The sequence below is a fragment of the Phocoena phocoena genome, chromosome X (assembly GCF_963924675.1).
Source record: "Phocoena phocoena chromosome X, mPhoPho1.1, whole genome shotgun sequence".
In the NCBI taxonomy this organism is placed as follows: Eukaryota; Metazoa; Chordata; class Mammalia; order Artiodactyla; family Phocoenidae; genus Phocoena; species Phocoena phocoena.
In genome coordinates this window covers 16092099-16110414 of record NC_089240.1, presented here as the reverse complement: position 1 = coordinate 16110414, position 18316 = coordinate 16092099, and the positions used below count along the sequence as shown (strand labels likewise).

General features: G+C 40.3%; 1 protein-coding gene across 1 annotated transcript in view; it reads left to right on the top strand.

The window, feature by feature from the left end:
* MAP3K15 (mitogen-activated protein kinase kinase kinase 15) overlaps positions 1 to 18316 on the top strand; it is a 147793-nt gene that overhangs the window by 41110 nt on the left and 88367 nt on the right. Inside the window, 3 exon segments of the mRNA XM_065900522.1 lie at positions 8560 to 8753; positions 12215 to 12383; positions 14395 to 14501. Of these exon segments, the coding sequence (XP_065756594.1) occupies positions 8560 to 8753; positions 12215 to 12383; positions 14395 to 14501 (470 nt within the window).

Below are 18316 nucleotides of genomic sequence, written 5' to 3'. Positions count from 1 at the left end.
TGACTAGACAAAGAATTGTACCTTGTAATCATTTTGTTTTAGAGTGATACCTGACCTAGATTTTCTTCCTTACTAAATTGACTTTGTCAGACATGGTTACGTTAAATAATTTTTTAATTGTCTTAGGTTTGCGCATTTGCTCCCTAAGTTTTCTTGGGAACAATTTTCTATGCTGTTTAAATTCTAGTTTTCACTAAGGATTTGCAGTCCATTTGTATTACAAGATTTAAGGTCCAAAGCTTGAATCTGCCAGCAATCAAGGTATGCATTCTTCCATACGTGCTCAGAAATCAGCTTACCTCATGGGTAGTATTAAACCACCTTCCATCTGCCTTAGATTTTTCCCCCTTCTTTTGAGTAAGCCATTTGTTGACTGATTAAATGTTTGTATCATTACTTTTAAAATGTTCCCTGGAAGGTCAAGCTGAAAGTCTCATCATGAGTTGGTTGGGATAAATTCTTACACATTTTATTTGCTCCAAAGAATTAATTTTTAAAACTTGTGCTGTTTTTGACCAACTATGTGAGCTGCTGCTAGCCATAAACAAAACTAAGTGCTGGTGTAATGAGGCCCCTTCACTTGTGTTTCTGTGCTGGCCTTCCTGGGCCACTGGCCTTCTGCACAGGGTGCCTGCAGAGGAGCCTGCTGTGGGGTGCGTCCCACGTGTTCTTGGTTAGTGGCCATGGTTGAACCTGATGGGCAATTAGGTTGGGACCCCAACATGCTCTGCTCTCCTGGGCTGTCCTGGAGAATCCAGACAGTTGTTTATGGATGGGACTCACCCTATTATCATGGAAATGTTCATATATGAAGCCCACTGAAGAATCTCTGATGTTTTAGGGCTACAGGTAGGCTGTTCTATGTGAAACATCTGCTTGGAGTCCAGAGCAGGGTTTCTTAAATTTTGGGGGCCTGGGACTCCTTTGTCAATCTGGAGGAGCCTATGGACCCCTTCTCAGAATGTATCTTAAAGTGCTTAAATAAATACAAAGGATTACAAAGGAGACCAACTATATTTCAGTATGACTATATTTATACTGAAATATGGTTATCAAAAATATTTTTAAAGTTGTATATTGTAATCTATGTCCTCCTTTACTGATGTCTCAAATAATAAAATGAAGCAGCAAGTCTAAAAACTGTCATAATTTTGGAGTAGTGATAAGTATAAAAGTTATTTTGAGATCTCCGTAGGAACTGTAATATGACAAGAAAAATTCTGTGATTTCTATTAGTAACAAAGTCCCATGTCCTGCTAAAACAAGAATGGGTTACCTACATTCCTGATCGAAGACTGTGTTGCATTTTAATTAAAGGCAAGTGATGACAGGGGTGGAATTTTTTTTTCTCATTCAAGTTCACAGACCCCCAAGAATTAATGGGCTCCGGGTTCAGAATTCCCGGTCTGGTCTGGTCTAGAACTATCTAGCATAGCTAGTACTTTTATTGGATGTCCACTATGTGCCATGACCGTCTTTAAGCCTTTATGACTTAAAGAAATTGACAGTATTATTGTCTTCATTTTAAACATGAGAAAACTGAAGTTTAGGTGGAGAAGTACATTTTCCAAGGTCGTCATCTAGTATGGAGCAGAGTTGGCATTCAATCTTTGGCTGTACACATTGTCCACTATCTTGCTCCGCTTGAGCTGATATGATACTGACTTCCTATTTCAATAATCATAAGTTACTTCTTTTTTACCTAACTTAGCAAATGTGAAAAAAAAAAACCCCACTAACTAGCTCTCCTGAGACAGTGGTGAAATTGAAGTGCCTTCATATACTACCAGTGGGAGTATAAATTGCTCCATCCTTTTTGGCAGCAACTTGGCCACACATAACAGGAACCTTAAACTTGCTCTAGTAATCTCACTCCTGGGAAGCTCTTCTTAGGAAAAGACCACAGTGTAAATATGCACCTATGCCCTATGCAAAGGTGTTCATCTCAGTGTATAGTAAGAAAAATTTCAAAACAAAGTTAAATAATAGAATGGTGAAGTACATTATATATATTCACCAGTTGGTATATTAGGCAGGCATTAAAAATTATGGCATTTTTATAACCACACTTTTGTAATGAGAGCTTTTTTAAAGATACCTATTATTTAACCTAGTGATGCTACGGGATGAACTGTTCATTGTGGTGATATTTGTAGATGGTAGTAGTTTGGGAAATCTCAGTTGCTAAGTTTAGAACTAAAAACTTCAGAGGGCAGGTTCCTCTACTCCCTACCCTCATAGTGTCAGAGCCCAGTGGCTTTTACTCTGCTCTCTGACTTCACTTACTGTATCAGAATCATCCTTTCGGAAATACTTAAAGAGTGTTTGGATTAAGGGTTTACATAGTTATGTGCCTAGCATACTGGTTCTAACGCCCCTTTATGTAGGAAACTAAGCTGCCTTTGTTAAATTTGTTTTAATGAGCTGGATTCTTGAGATTTTCCATTTATAAATGTAACAATTACAAACATCCAACCCTGGTTTGCTATTGAACATGTGTTATGCTAATCAATGTTTTTCTTTTTAATTTTGCGTCTCCCCCACCAACAAAAGTCTGAATGTGTTCCATCATTTGAAGATGTTTGGGCCTATTCTTTGTAAGAACAGAAGTACTGCACTCAAGAGCCTGTGCTTTCATTTGGAAGTTTATGAATTGCTTTTTAAAATGTAATCGTGAGCCCCAATTTCCTTCTGTAAAATTTCTTAAACTTCTATATACACTTTATGAAAGATTTTCTCAAAGCAAGTGTTTTTACTTTCCCAAGGCTCCAGATACCTGCTGTCTCCTCAGTCCTGTTTGTTAAACTTGTTCAGTTGTTTTCAGAGTTCATGCGTTCCCTTTCTTTCTCCTTATTTTCTCAAACTGAGACTAAATGTTTGCTCAGAGGATCAGATCCGCTCCAGCTGTGGGCAGGCTTTCACCAACCTCCACCACTGCTGCTCTGCCCACTTGAGCCATAACCTGTGACAGCACAGAGCATATATTTGTCAAAATCTTATTTTTTCACACCTCATTATTGAGGATTAGAGCAGGACTGGGGCAAAGTTAACTTTTGTGCTATTTGGGTAGAATAGGTTTGCTAAAGGAAGACTGTCAAGATTTCAGCAGAAATATTTGTTTTGGAAATAGTTTTAAAACCTGTAACAATTCTATCCAAATAGGTTGGATTCCTGCACCTTCAACTTACCTACCTCTTATGGATACTCAGGTTTATTTAGTTGTAATCTTTGTATGTATTTTTGTTAGAATTATTACTCTGTGTAATATTATCTTTTAACAAAGCTGAGAGAAGAAAGGAAAATAAGTACTTATAGAGTTACACTAACCTGTTTGTTTACCATTTCTGATTCTTTTCATTCGTTTCTGTGGATTCAAGTTACCAAATGGTGCTGTTTCCTTATTCCAATACAGCTTTGTTTCCACCTGCATCTTTTGTACTTCTAGTGTCAAATATATTACATATCTATATGTTACAGGCCCCAACATATGATTATATACATCATCTTATGCAATTGTCTTTCAAACCAGTTAAGAAAGAAGAAATTAGCAACTATATTGTCTCTTACAATTACCTGTATAACTAACTATACTGCATACTTTGTTTTTATCATGTGAATTAAAATTACTGTCTGGTGTCACTTGCTTTCAGCCTGAATAGCTTCCTTTAATATTTTTTGTAAGACAGGTCTGCTAGGAACAAATTATCTCAGTTTTTGTTTACCTGAAAATGTCTTTATTTCCCCTCAGATTTTCTTTCACATCCTTTATTAGGGTGTTGAAATTTTCTCTAGAGACTTTGTATACTTTGAGTGACATTAGATTCACCTTTATTTTTAGATTGATTTTTATTTTTAAGGGTGCACCACATGGCATGCAGGATCTTATTTCCCCAACCAGGGATCAAACCCGTGCCCCTTGCAGTGGGAGTGCGGAGTCTTAACCACTGGACCGCCAGGGCAGTCCCTCGTCTTCATTTTTAAAAGATAGTTTTGCTAGATATAAGATTTTTGGTTCACTTTTTTTTCTCTCATCACTTTGAATATGTCGTCCTACTGCCTTCTAGTGTTCACTGTTTCTAATGAAAAGTCAGATTTTTTTATTGGGTTGCCCTTGTACACGGTAAGACACTTGTTTCTCTTGCTGTTTTCAAGACTTTGTCTTTCATAATTTTGACTACAGTGTATCTGGGTGTGGATCTCTTTGAGTTTATCCTACTTGGAATTTATTTAACTTCTTGGATATGTAGATTCATTTAATCAAATTTGTGAAGTTTTCAGCAATGATTTCTTTCAGTATTTTTCTGCTTCTTTCCTCTCCTTTCAGGACTCCCATTGTGAGTTGTGTTTGTTGGTGCACTTGACGGTGTCCCACATTTCTTTGAGGCTCTGTTCACTTTTCTTCATTCTTTTTTCTCTCTGTTCTTCAGTTTGCATAATCCCTATTGATCTGTCTACAAGTTTACTGATTCTTTCTTCCGCTTAAATTTCCTGTTGGGGGCCCCTTCAGTGGATTTTTAATTTTGGTTATTATGCTTTTTAAGTCCAGAATTTCCATTTGCTTCTTCTTTGGTAATTCCTGATTCTTCATTGATATTCTATATTTGATGATGCATTGTAGTTATACCTTTAATTTGTTAAGTATGGTTTCCCTTAGTTCTTTGAACATATCTATAGTAGCAGTTTTCAAGTCTTTGTCTCCAAAGTCCAAAAGGACCCAGGGGGTCCTTTCAAAGGCAGTTACTTGGTGCCTGCTGTTTCTCCTGTATACAGATCACACTGTCCTGTTTCTTTGCATGTTTTGTATTTTTTGTTGCTGAAAACCAGACATTTTAGATAATGTAGCAACTCTGGATACTGACTTTTCTCCCTCCTGCCTGGAACTTGTTCCTGTTTGCTGGTTTATTTGTTTAGTGACTTTGCTGGACTAGTTCAGTGAAGCCTATTTCCTCCAGTGTGAAGCCTCTGATGTCACTCCTCAGAAGGTGCAGCCTTGAACATGCACACAGCTACCCTCACCCTCCTATCCCCACCTGGGGATGACAGTGGTTATAGCTGGGCTCTCTTTGACTATATCTTTCCCCAGTTTCCCTGTTAAGTTTCTGACTGATTTTCCTCTACTGATATTACATCCAGTTGTTAGTCTCCCCTAATTGTTAGCTGATTGCTTTATTGTTTTTGCCAATCACCGGAGACGTAAATGTTCCACAGTCTAATATCATTAACATTGGGCTTCTTTGCAGGGGTAGTTTTTAAAGCTGGTCTTTAAGGTTCACTCTGACCACAGGAAGCCTTTCATAACTCTCTCTTCCCCTGTTTCTCTTTGTTAAACTGCTAGCTTGTCTACCTTTCACCCATTGCTATCATGGAGCTACCAGCTTCCTCTTAATTTCTTGCCATAAAAATCTCCATTGTCTTTGACAGTGCCTGTAGGTTTGAACTTCCCCATGCTATGTTTCACATAAAGTCAGTCCCCTTAGGGAGAGCTGCAAAGCTCTCTGTTCTTACAGCATGCCTCTACCCTAGGCAGAGCCTCTGCACCACTGCTCCAGAGCTGGGGAGCGGGGAGCAGCAGCCTGCCCCTCTCAGAGTGATACCCTGCTCTGAGCGGGGTGCTGGGCAAGGGTAGCAGTCCCTGATCTTCTCAGCTTGCCTCTCTTGGCATGGAACCTCTACCCTATGTGAGCTGGGACATAGATGATCAGGGTCCAGTATTCTTGGCCTATTTCACCTAAGACAGAGCTTCTGCCATACAAGTGGGAACGCGGTGGAGAAATGGAGCCCTGGTCCTCTTGACCACGCTTGCCTGGAATAGAGCTTCTACAGGACGGGGCTGTGGCGAATGAGGATGCTGGTGGCCTAGCCTTCCCAGGGAGAAACTGCCACCCGAGACTTGAAGCTGAGGGTGGGAGGGGGGTCCCATCTTCTTGGCTAGACCCATCCAGAGTAGAATTGTCACTCTGGGCTCGAGGGCAGGGGAAGAGCAGGTTATAGCTCAAATACTAGAGTCTCAGTCTTCTTATCAAGATTTACTCGATTTTCTCGAGTAAATGTTTCTCCATTTGCTGTATGTTCTTAAGGCAACTTATAGAGACTATAAATGGTTTTTTAAAAATATGTGTTAACAGTTATGTTTGTTTTTCTGGGGAGGGGATCTGAGGAGCTCAACATACCTCCAGCCTAGCTCTAACTTTTTTTATGTTTTTTTTTTTTTTTTTGCGGTACACGGGCCTCTCACTGCTGTGGCCTCTCCCATCGTGGAGCACAGGCTCCGGACGCGCAGGCCCATCAGCCATGGCCCACAGGCCCAGCTGCTCCGCGGCATGTGGGATCTTCCCAGACCGGGGCACGAACCCGTGTCCCCTGCATCGGCAGGCGGTCTCCCAACCACTGCGCCACCAGGGAAGCCCCCTAGCTCTAACTTTGAAAATAGCAAACTCTATTTCTTCAAGGATTTTTTTTTTTTTTTACCTTCTGGACTTCACTGATTCACACAGCTCTCTTCTCCCTCTTAGTCTGAACTAGGAAATCTTTTACCGTAACTCGACCAATTTCAGGTAGAAGAACAAGCAGCTTAACTTCTGAGTGTATAAATGGCATTTAATTTAATTAACTTTAGCAACATGGCTTTCTTGTTATAGATGATGGAGAAATTTGTCTCTAACCTACCAAAACCTTACTTTGCTGGGCAATTTGAACCTGTCTTTGAGAATTTGAAGATATTACTAGAGGGGGAAGGGTCTTTGTTCCTCCCATTCCCCAGTTATCACCAACACACCAAAAATTTTGCTACTTCTCTTTGTAACAGACTGACATTTGTAGTTTGAGGTGTTTAACCCCAATATCTGGTGTCCACGGGGACAGTATCCAGCTGCTGTTTTGCAGCAGGGTAAGTACTCTCATCAAACCTATTATCAGGAATCATGAAACATCAGGAAGCTTAGTGTTAGACAAGGGTTGGCCCACCATCTGTTTTGGGATGACCTGTGAGCTCACATTGGGTTTTACAGTTTTAAGTGCTTGGAAAAAAATCAGAAGATGAAGAATACTTCAGGACATGTGAAAATATGAAATTCAAATTTGTGCCCATAAATAAAAGTTTTATTGGGACATAGCCATGCTCATGTGTTTACATGTTGTCTGCAGCTGCTTTCATGCTGTAACAGCAGAGTTGAGTAGTTGCAGTAGAAATTATATGGCCCACAAAACCAGAAATATTTACCATCTGGCCTTTAACAGAAAAGGTTTGCTGACAGTCTCAAATATGGTCGAGTGGGGCATCACTAGTCATTTTTGCTTAACGAATTATTTTAGGGCCTAAAGACATGTCGTGACAGGGCTACAGATGCTCTAGAAGGTACAAAAGAGGGAGAGAATTGCAGGACAATTATTTGTATTTTGAATTTAGATAGAAATAAGAATGCCACCTGTCCTTGTGTAAGCAAATCTTATTCAAAAGGAAAACTTTAAAATGTCTGTCACGTATTTGTTCCAAGCTAGTTCCCCAATGTGGAAAGTTTTCCCAAGACTTCTGTTTGATCTGAGATTGTAGCATTCTGACAGTTGTCTCTGTGATGAATGAATTTCTTTTTAATTTAGATGAAACTGTGTTGCTTCTTTGACTTCTCATGCTTGGTGAAAGTGTACTTCCCAAGGTTATGTCTGCATTATGCCAAAATTCCTAGATAACTCCCTTAGTTGAAGAAATTAAAGGGAAGAAGTCACATGAATTATTTCTGGGACCGTGTAAGTTCTTTAAAAACTTAGTGAAGATAAAGGAATTAGAGAGTCTGAAATTTTAACCTAGTTGCTTTTTATGACAGTATAGACAAAAGATTGACTATGATAGAAGAGTGTCATATAAAAACATATTTTAGTCCTCCAAATCTGCTAAAAACTGAGCATGGGCTTAATGCTATTTAAAGGTGGTGTTTATGCTTTAGAAAGGATTACAATTTGACTATGAAGCATATTACATTCCGTAGAAAAAACATACTGTTTTACTTGAGTATTGTTTGACAATATAAAAATTTTTAAACAGATCCTTTTTTTTCAAAACATCTCTGAGACTAATCGTATTTAGTAATATCTGCTTCCAGCAAAACAGTGTTTACTCAATGGAGTTTATAAATAGTTCACCTGTGGTTAAATTATCAAATAACAAGGCTTTTCCACCTATGCTGAAACAAAGAAAATAAGCCTTTACATTGTAATCCTTGGTTATCATTGGGCTGAATTTCCCTCTGATTTGGGGGGAGATGTAATGAAATGATGTAATTTCTGAGACTTAAAACCCTAAAATCTTTGCTGATGAAGTTCAGAAACATATACAGATCAGTTCAGCATTTGAAACCAAATTTTTGTCGTATGTCCACGTGTTAGAGCTTGTGAAATTGAGTGGTTTCCTGTTTTGCGTATGATAGATTCATAGTCATATGGTGCAAGTCGTTCATCGTCAGACATTTTCTCCTTTCCTGTCCCACCAAGGTTCCACCTGCCCGAGTCCACAGCTGTGCTTCTGCATCAATTATTTCATGAAACATTTTTGTTTCTTTTTCCCAGGCATCTAGTGGAAATTATTATTTCATCCCGTACATGATGACACCACGCGCTGATTATTTTTGCTGCGAGAGTGACGCCCAGAGACGTGCCTCGGAGTACATGCAGCCCAACTGAGACACCATCCTGGGTCCGCTGTGTGTGCCCCTGGTGGACAGGTTTACTAGCCTCCTCAAGGACATCCATGTGACCTCATGGTAATTCCCATCAACCGTCAAAACGCTGGGAGCTTTGCCAAAATTTTCCTTTCACGTCCATGGAGGTGACGTAACTTCAAGAGACCTTAGTGCCCAGAGAGTGGGGAACCCCGACCAATTATTTTGAAGTCATCCCTGAATCCAGTGTTCCTTACTATCTCACTAAGTTGGGCCATTGAGGTGTAACCGAAAGAGAATAAAACTGGAGGTGAGGTCAGGGTTGAGCTTGTGTTTGGCTCCAACTCCCGATGTGACCTTGACAAATAACTTTTCTGTAGCTGTTTTCTCATCTAGAAAATAAGGAACTTAAGTCACTGATTTTCTTTCATGCTCTTTCAACTCTGAGATTCTGTGTTTCAAGGTCATTTCTGAACGTGATTTCCTCCCTACTACCAATCAGCTGTTAAGGTTGTTAAAATGCGTCAGCAAAGTCATTCCGACCATAAGTCCTTGTGCTGTAAAAGTGGGGATGTACTGAGTCAAGCTGAAGCCATCCTGACCTCAGCGTGTCCTGTGACGTGTTCTTGGTAGATTTATGTCGGAGAAAGCGTGCAGTAGTGATTCAAGAGTTGACAGGTTTGGGTTTGAATCCTAGCCCAGGCGATTCTTCACAGTGTAGCCTTGGAACAGTTAGCTCACCTCTTCGAGCGTCAGTGCTCAAGAAACCAGTCTTTAAAACATCCCTGTTCTAAAACTTGAAGGCAGAAAAATTGTTCTACTTAACCAAAGGATCCAGTTTTTGGGTTTTTTTTCTTGCCTGTGGCCAATTTAAAAGATTTATTCCTGAAAGTTACATCTCAAGAAGGATTTGTCCTTCCAAAACAAATGAAAATCTGAAGCACTGGCAGGACTGACTTGAAATGTAAGGGACCACACGTCCCTGTGGCTTGCATTGTGGCTCCCCAAACTGTGGAGCGTTACTACTGTAGGGTTGGTGTGAGGTGCACACTTGTTAACAGTCTGTTCTCTTTTTCTATCCCGTCACCTCTCCTCTGGACACAGAGTTTCTGCTACAGATTGTAATGGGAAAAGAAGACTGGAAACGCAGACATATGTGACCACATGCCAACACAGAAAGCAAATGGGAGACCTTTTGCAGCACATCCCTGGAAAGCCTCTTTCAGTCCCCCCTTGCTAACTATTGTCTTATTGCACAGTGAACATTTTAGTGAAGCTCAGGGGGAGAACTCTCTCAGTATCATCTTTTCAGGTCTGACAAGGAAGTAGGCTAGCTTGAGTCTCCTAGATGAGCAAGGTCTTTGCAAGAAGTCTATTCAAGTTTGTTTCTCATTCACTTCATGTATGTTTCAGGAGGAAAACAACTCTTTTGGTTTAATTTCAGACAACTTGAAATACCTTTTAGTTGATTCCACTCCTTGCACTACCGGATACCTGGCAAGGGTTAGTGAGAGGGTAAATGGTGCTTATGGTTTAAAACATCTGTAACAGGGATGGCAGATAAATTTTCAGCTCAAATGCCAACTTTGATAGATTGATGAAGGCTACCCAGAGCCCTGTGAGGAAAAGGGGTTTGAAGCTATTTCTTTTTTTTTTTAATCTTTTAAAAAATTTATTTATTTATTTATTTTTGGCTGCATTGGGTCTTTGTTGCTGTGCGTGGGCTTTCTCTTGTCGCGGCGAGCGGGGGCTACTTTTCATTGCAGTGTGCGGGCTTCTCATTGCAGTGGCTTCTCTTGTTGTGGAGCCTGGGCTCTAGGCACACAGGCTTCAGTAGTTGTGGTGTGAGGGCTCAGTAGTTGTGGTGGGCAGGCTTAGTTGATCCGCGGCGTGTGGGATCTTCCAAGACCAGGGCTCGAACCCGTGTCCCCTGCATTGGCAGGCGGATTATTAACCACTGCACCACCAGGGAAGTCCCTGAAGCCATTTCTAAGTCCACATTGATTAGCAACATCTTCCCTGGTTACCAGAGGCAGAAATGGCTGCATGTTTATTACATATATGATGTCTCCAAGCCATACTTAATTCAGTGTTTTGTTCACTTACTTACAAGTTAACATTCTTATTAGGTTTCTTAGTTTATTAAAACTGTTTTTCAGAATTACCCTTGAAAACAAGTCTAAACTAAAGTATACATTTTTACTTGTCAGGCTGAACTAATAATACTTCAATAGCTTTGATGCCTTTATAGTCCAGCAAATGGACAATGGCTGTCACCCAATTTACTGACTCATTTGATTAATCATAGAATTTTAAACATTAGTAGAATTTGCTCATCATTGGGGTAACAAGCAGTAGACAGATAAGGAAATAAAAATTAAAGCAATGCACTGATAATTTTATCAGAGCACTTTCTGTGGGACATCACTTAATTCCTGAAATGTTCATTGAGATCTTATTATAAGCATTGGACCAGGCTGTGTACAGTAAACACTTTTTTTGACATAGTTTTATAACTATTAAAAGTGACATTTGTTAGGTGTTGTTTTTCATTCTCTGAAGAGTATTACTTACTGAACCTATTCTTTTTAAGAAACAGCCTAATTTTACTGTCTCCAGTTAAAACATTTCAGCTGCCTAATGGGTTGACAGTATTACAGCTTGGCAATGCCCAGTCTCCATAAAAAAAAATTACTTGGAGTGTAGACAACATATTTAAGTCAATCTATGGTCATTGTAAGGTGACCTCTGTATACCAAATTCGGTCATTTTTAAAGATTTTAAACCAAATACCAGATACTAGCATTGGCTCTTTGAGGGGCTATGGTGAGACATTCCAGTGTGGATTTCAACTGCTTGAAATGTTGTCATACATCCCTATTTTTATCTAGACACCCACATGAAGGAAGTTTTACGTCTTATATTTGCTTACAGAAAAGACTCTGGCTGTCAAAAATGACAAGGGGAGTAGGGGGTAAAAGGCCGAGGTTGCTCGTAAGCGTCCAGGCACGGCTTCTTGGATTGCTCGTGGACACATCCAGGTTCTGGCTCTCGACCAGCTGCAAAAAGCTTTGTGATTACTAGCTGGGGACACCTGATAGATAACATTTTAAAGAAGTTCTCATTTTACTCTGTTTCGTGGCTTTGGAGTTTTGTTCAGCTTTGTGAAAATCTCTTAATCATGGGGGAAGTTACTATTCAAGTAAGGTACTTTCTTGTCGTCTTTGTGTTTGAAAATACCAGAGAGAGGGGGATGGGCTGGGGTGGGTAGCAAGTCCTGTGGGTCATCCAGATACATATGGGGTCAAGTTTGAAAATATTTTCAAGGTCATAATGAACTGATATTTCTTTGTTACTGTTTAGTGGTGAGTTTTTGCAGAATGTCACTCACAAGTAGGACGTGTCTCTTGTTTGGGGATGCAGGGAGTCTGAGGTCTGGGCGAGACCCCCATGTGTTAGCCTAAGTCCTGTCAACGAGAACTAAGTTTGTTTGAGCTGCTAAGGACAACACAGTCCTGGATGCACATGGATGCGACTGGAGGCTTTCTTGTTTTCCTCTCCAGTGCTTATTACAAAGAAACCTTGTTAAATGACATCCGGAGAGCCAGAGAGAAATACCAGGGTGACGCAGTGGCGAAGGAGCTGGCTCGCATCAAGCTCCGCACGGACAATACCGAGGTTCTGACCTCAGACATCGTCATTAATTTACTGCTGTCCTATCGTGATATCCAGGTATGAAATATGCTTGTCTGAGGCTATCACACTTCTTCCTTGACATGAGGAATTTCTCATATGAAGTACTCTTACACTAGGCGTATGGTTAGGTAACTGTCTTACAGACAAAACAGGGATGTGGCTAGGTCATAAGTCACCTCACATATCTGTTGTGGTGGAAATATTGAAGAAGGTTTTGTCATATCAGAAGGCCATTCCAGCAAAATCTCAGAAACAGTACTGCTTAATAAAAGGAATTAGAACTAAACAGTTTATATGCACTTTGTGTTAGGCGTTGTTCCAAGCCCTTTGCAAGTCCTAATTCACTTAATTCTCTTCATAAGCCTATGGGGTGTACACTTGGATTATCTCCATTTTACAAATGAGGAACATGAGGCACAGAGAAGTTAAGTAACTTGCCTAAGGTCACAGGGCAGTTGGCAAAGTCAAGATTCAAACTGAGGCAACCGGCTCTGTCCTCTTTGCTCTTAACTCCTCTGCTACTTCCTCTAGGCCTTTGTCACTTCCTTCTTTGTTTACCACTACCTATTAGTGGAAGGGACAGCAGGAGTAGCGGAGGCAAGTCCAGGACCCAGGGAATGCCGGGGTTTATTCTAAGACAGGTGACAGAGGCTTCTGGAGAGTTCTTGAGACAGGGTTTGTAGAATATGGTACCATGGAGGAAATCAGTCGTTTCCTCCCTCCAAGTTTAATGCTGTGGAGCCATTTCTAAGGATGTCTTGCCTTCCTTTCCTTTGGAGGAACACAGGGCGATGTACATAATCTGCAGAATTCTGCAAAGCCATATTGGAGGTTGTTGGCCACGGGTCTTTAAATCTGAACGAGAGAGGCTTCCATTTACAACCTGAACCAAGAACAGAGTCAACCACTTAAGGAACTTGTGCCCCTGGTGATAAACAGATGCATCTAATTGATTTTAATAGGAGATGCTATTAGGAATTATGGTGATTAAATTATGCCCCATGGAACAAGAGAATGGGAATGACCTTTTTTGAAGTTTTTCTTCTGTTGAGTTGCTGACTTCCTTCTGCCCTTGCTTTCACGCCTCTCTCCTCTTTATAACCTTCCGTTGGTGGGACTCTCGGGCTCTAGGGTGAGCCAGAAGCTTCTTGCAATACTCTGCCTTCCCTATCCCTGGGTAGCAGCATTGAGGTGTAAAGCCACAAAACAGACGTGAGATTTCAGTGGGAAGTCCTCATCTGCTAACTGTGGCTGGCTGTCAGCGAGTTGGCCCGGAACGATTGTAAGCCCGGCTGAAATGGTAGCAGATGGCACTGCTCGGAGGGGACACAGCTCAGACAAACACAGTAGCAATTTCTCCCTGGGTAATTATTGCAGTTTAGAGCTGTGGTTCTCAAGCGGGGGACATGTGGCAGTATCTGGAGACATATTTGGTTGTCACAACTCGAGGAGGGAGGGGGAAGTGCTCCTGGCATCTAGTGGGTCAAGGCCACAGATGCCACTTAACATCCCACGATACACAGCAGAGCCCCCACCATAAAGAATGATCCAGCCCCCAAATGTCAGTAGTGCCAAGGTTGAGAAATTCTGGTTTAGATGAATGTGATTGTTTCTGACAAAATAGGAAGGATTGGGGTGTTCCCCCCCTTTACATGGCAAATAACTGTAAGATTTCGTACATGTTTATGTCCCGTTCACTTTAACCCACAGCCCTGTTGGTGTTAACTCTCCTACACTCAAAACGTGGTAGCTTTTCCTGGCTGCTGGGCTCATTTGTTTTGTTTTATCGTCTTTGAATCTAACTTCCTTTCCTCAGTCCTTTTGTGACCTCTGATAGCAGGGATTCTTTCTCTGTCTTCTCTCTCATCCACCTTGTTATTTATAATCTCACTGCTATCCTTTTAAGGGCTTTAACGTCACTAAATGTTGCCTGTAGGGAAAGGCTTGTATTTAAATGCTGAGGCGGTCTCATGTTCATAACTGTTCAGAAAAACCTGCAAAGAGCTGTGTTTCCTGCCTTTCTCACCTTGGGACCTCTTGCCAACAGGACTATGATGCAATGGTGAAGCTGGTAGAAACACTGGAAATGCTGCCGACGTGTGATTTGGCTGACCAGCATAACATTAAGTTCCACTCTGCATTTGCACTGAATAGGTAAGCGTGATAATGTGCGTATAGAGTTTTGAGATATGCCAGCTGTTAAGTTGTCTCCTTCTTTCATTCAGCCCTCATTGAGTATGAGCCAGATCATGAGCTGAATGCTAAAGTTAAGAAAATGGACAAGGCATGATCTTAACCTTCAGGGACTTTGTCTTTGGAACATATATTGTAGCTCTGAGATCAAACATGTAACTAAATACATACAGCTCAGAATGATAAATATCTTAATGAATATCAAAGCATAATAGAGGGAAGAAGGCATTTTGCTTTGGGGTTTTAAAGAAGCTTCTCTGGGGTCTTTGGGGCTGGGTTTTTTTTTTCCCCAACATCTTTATTGGAGTATAATTGCTCTACAGTGGTGCGTTAGCTTCTGCTGTATAACAGAGTGAATCAGCCATAGTTATACACATATCCCCATATCCCCTCCCTCTTGCGTCTCCCTCCCACCCTCCCTATCCCATCCCTCTAGGTGGTCACAAAGCACCGAGCTGATCTCCCTGTGCTACGCGGCTGCTTCCCACTAGCTATCTATTTTACATTTGGTCGTGTATATATGTCCATGCCAATCTCTCACTTCGTCCAGCTTACCCTTCCCCCTCCCCATGTCCTCAAGTCCATTCTCTACGTCTGCGTCTTTATTCCTGTCCTGACCCTAGGTTCTTCAGAACCATTTTGTTTTAGATTCCATATATATGTGTTAGCATACGGTATTTGTTTTTCTCTTTCTGACTTACTTCACTCTGTAGGACAGACTCTAGGTCCATCCACCTCACTACATATAACTCAATTTCGTTTCCTTTTATGGCCGAGTAATATTCCATTGTATATATGTGCCACATCTTCTTTATCCATTCATCAGTCAGTGGACACTTAGATTGCTTCCATGTCCTGGCTATTGTAAATAGTGCTGCCATGAACATAGTGGTACATGACTCTTTTTGAATTATGGTTTTCTCAGGGTATAGGCCCAGTAGCGGGATTGCAGGGTCATATGGTAGTTCTATTTTTAGTTTTTTAACGAACCTCCATACTGTTCTCCATAGTGGCTGTATCAGTTTACATCCCACCAACAGTGCAAGAGGGTTGCCTTTTCTCCACACCCTCTCCAGCATTTATTGTTTGTGGACTTTTGGATAATGGCCATTCTGACCCGTGTGAGGTGGTACCTCATTGTAGTTTTGATTTGCATTTCTCTAATGATTAGTGATGTTGAGCATCTTTTCATGTGTTTGTTGGCAATCTGTATATCTTCTCTGAAGAAATACCTATTTAGGTCTTCTGCCCATTTTGGGATTGGGTTGTTTGTTCTTTTGATATTGAGCTGCATGAGCTGCTTGTATATTTTGGAGATTAATCCTTTGTCAGTTGCTTCATTTGCAAATATTTTCTCCCATTCTGAGGGTTGTCTTTTCGTCTTGTTTATGGTTTCCTTTGCTGTGCAGAAAGCTTTGAAGTTTCATTAGGTCCCATGTGTTTATTTTTGTTATTATTTCCCTTTCTCTAGGAGGTGGGTCAAAAAGGATCTTGCTGTGATTTATGTCATAGAGTGTTCTGCCTATGTTTTCCTCTAAGAGTTTTATAGTGTCCGGTCTTACATTTAGGCCTTTAATCCATTTTGAGTTTATTTTTGGGGATGGTGTTAGTAAGTGTTCTAATTTCATTCTTTTACATGTAGCTGTCCAGTTTTCCCAATGCCACTTATTTAAGAGGCTGTCTTTTCTCCTTTGTATATTCTTGCCTCCTTTGTCAAAGATAAGGTGACCATGTGTGTGGGGGTTTATCTCTGAGCTTTCTGTCCTGTTCCATGGATCTGTATTTCTGTTTTTGTGCCAGTATCATACTGTCTTGATTACTGTAGCTTTGTAGTATAGTCTGAAGTCCAGGAGCCTGATTCCTCCAGCTCCATTTTTCCTTCTCAAGATTGCTTTGGCTATTCGGGGTCTGTTGTGTTTCCATACAAATTGTGAAATTTTTTGTTCTAGTTCTGTGAAAAATGCCATTGGTAGTTTGATAGGGATTGCATTGAATCTGTTGTTTGCTTTGGGTAGTAAAGTCATTTTCACAGTGTTGGTAATTCCAATCCAAGAACATGGTATATCTCTCCATCTGTTTGTATCATCTTTAATTTCTTTCATCAGTGTCTTATAATTTTCTCCCTATGGGTCTTTTGTCTCCTTAGGTAGGTTTATTCCTAGGTATTTTATTTTTTGCAATGGTAAATGGGAGTGTTTCCTTAATTTCTCTTTCAGATTTTTCATCATTAGTGTATAGAATGCAAGAGATTTCTGTGCATTAATTTTGTATCTTGCTACATTACCAAATTCCTTGATTAGCTCTAGTAGTTTTCTGGTAGCATCTTTAGGATTCTCTGTGTATCATATCATGTCATCTGCAAACAGTGACAGTTTTACTTCTTCTTTCCAATTTGGATTCCTTTTATTTCTTTTTCTTCTCCGATTGCTGTGGCCAAAACTTCCAAAACTATGCTGAATAATAGTGGTGAGAGTGGGCAACTTGTCTTGTTCCTGATCTCAGTGGAAATGTTTTCAGTTTTTCACCATTGAGAACGATGTTGGCTGTGGGTTTGTCATATATGGCCTTTATTATGTTGAGGTATGTTCCCTCTATGCCTACTTTCTGGAGGGTTTTATCGTATGTGGGTGTTGAATTTTGTCAAAAGCTTTTTCTGCATCTATTGAGGTGATCATATGGTTTTTCTTCTCCAGTTTGTTAACATGGTTTATCACGTTGATGGATTTGCGTTTATTGAAGAATCCTTGCATCCCTGGGATAAAACCCACTTGATCATGGTGTTTGATCCTTTTAACGTGCTGTTGGATTCTCTTCGCTAGTATTTTGTTGAGGATATTTGCATCTATGTTCATCAGTGATATTGGCCTGTAGTTTTCAGTTTTTGTGACATCATTGTCTGGTTTTGGTATGAGGGTGATGGTGGCCTCATAGAATGAGTTTGCCAGTGTTCCTCCCTCTGCTATATTTTGGAAGAGTTTGAGAAGGATAGGTGTTAGCTCTTCTCTAAATGTTTCATAGAATTCGCCTGTGAAGCCATCGGGTCCTGGGGTTTTGTTTGTTGGAAGGTTTTTAATCACAGTTTCAATTTCAGTGCTTCTGACTGGTCTGTTCGTATTTTCTGATTCTTCCTGGTTCAGTCTCGGAACGTTGTGCTTTTCTAAGAGTTTGTCCGTTTATTCCAGGTAGTCCATTTTATTGGTGTATAGTTGCTTGTAGTAATCTCTCATGATCCTTTGTATTTCTGCAGTGTCAGTTGTTACTTCTCCTTTTTCATTTCTAGTTCTCTTGATTTGAGTCTTCTCCCTTTTTTTCTTGATGAGTCTGGCTAATGGTTTGTCAATTTTGTTTATCTTCTCAAAGAACCAGCTTTTAATTTTATTGATCTTTGCTATCGTTTCCTTCATTTGTTTTTCATTTATTTCTGATCTGATCTTTATGATTTCTTTCCTTCTGCTAACTTTGGGTTTCTTTTGTTCTTCTTTCTCTGATTTCTTTAGGTGTAAGGTTACTTGTTTATTTGAGATGTTTCTTGTTTCTTAAGGTAGGATTGTATTGCTATAAACTTCCCTCTTAGAACTGCTTTTGCTGCCTCCCATAGGTTTTGGGTCATCGTGTTTTCATTGTCATTTGTTTCTTGGCATTTTTTGATTTCCTCTTTGATTTCTTCAGTGATCTCTTGTTCATTTAGTAGCGTATTTTTTAGCCTCCGTATGTTTGTGTTTTTTACACTTTTTTTTTACTGTAATTGATATCTAGTCTTATAGCACTGTGGTCAG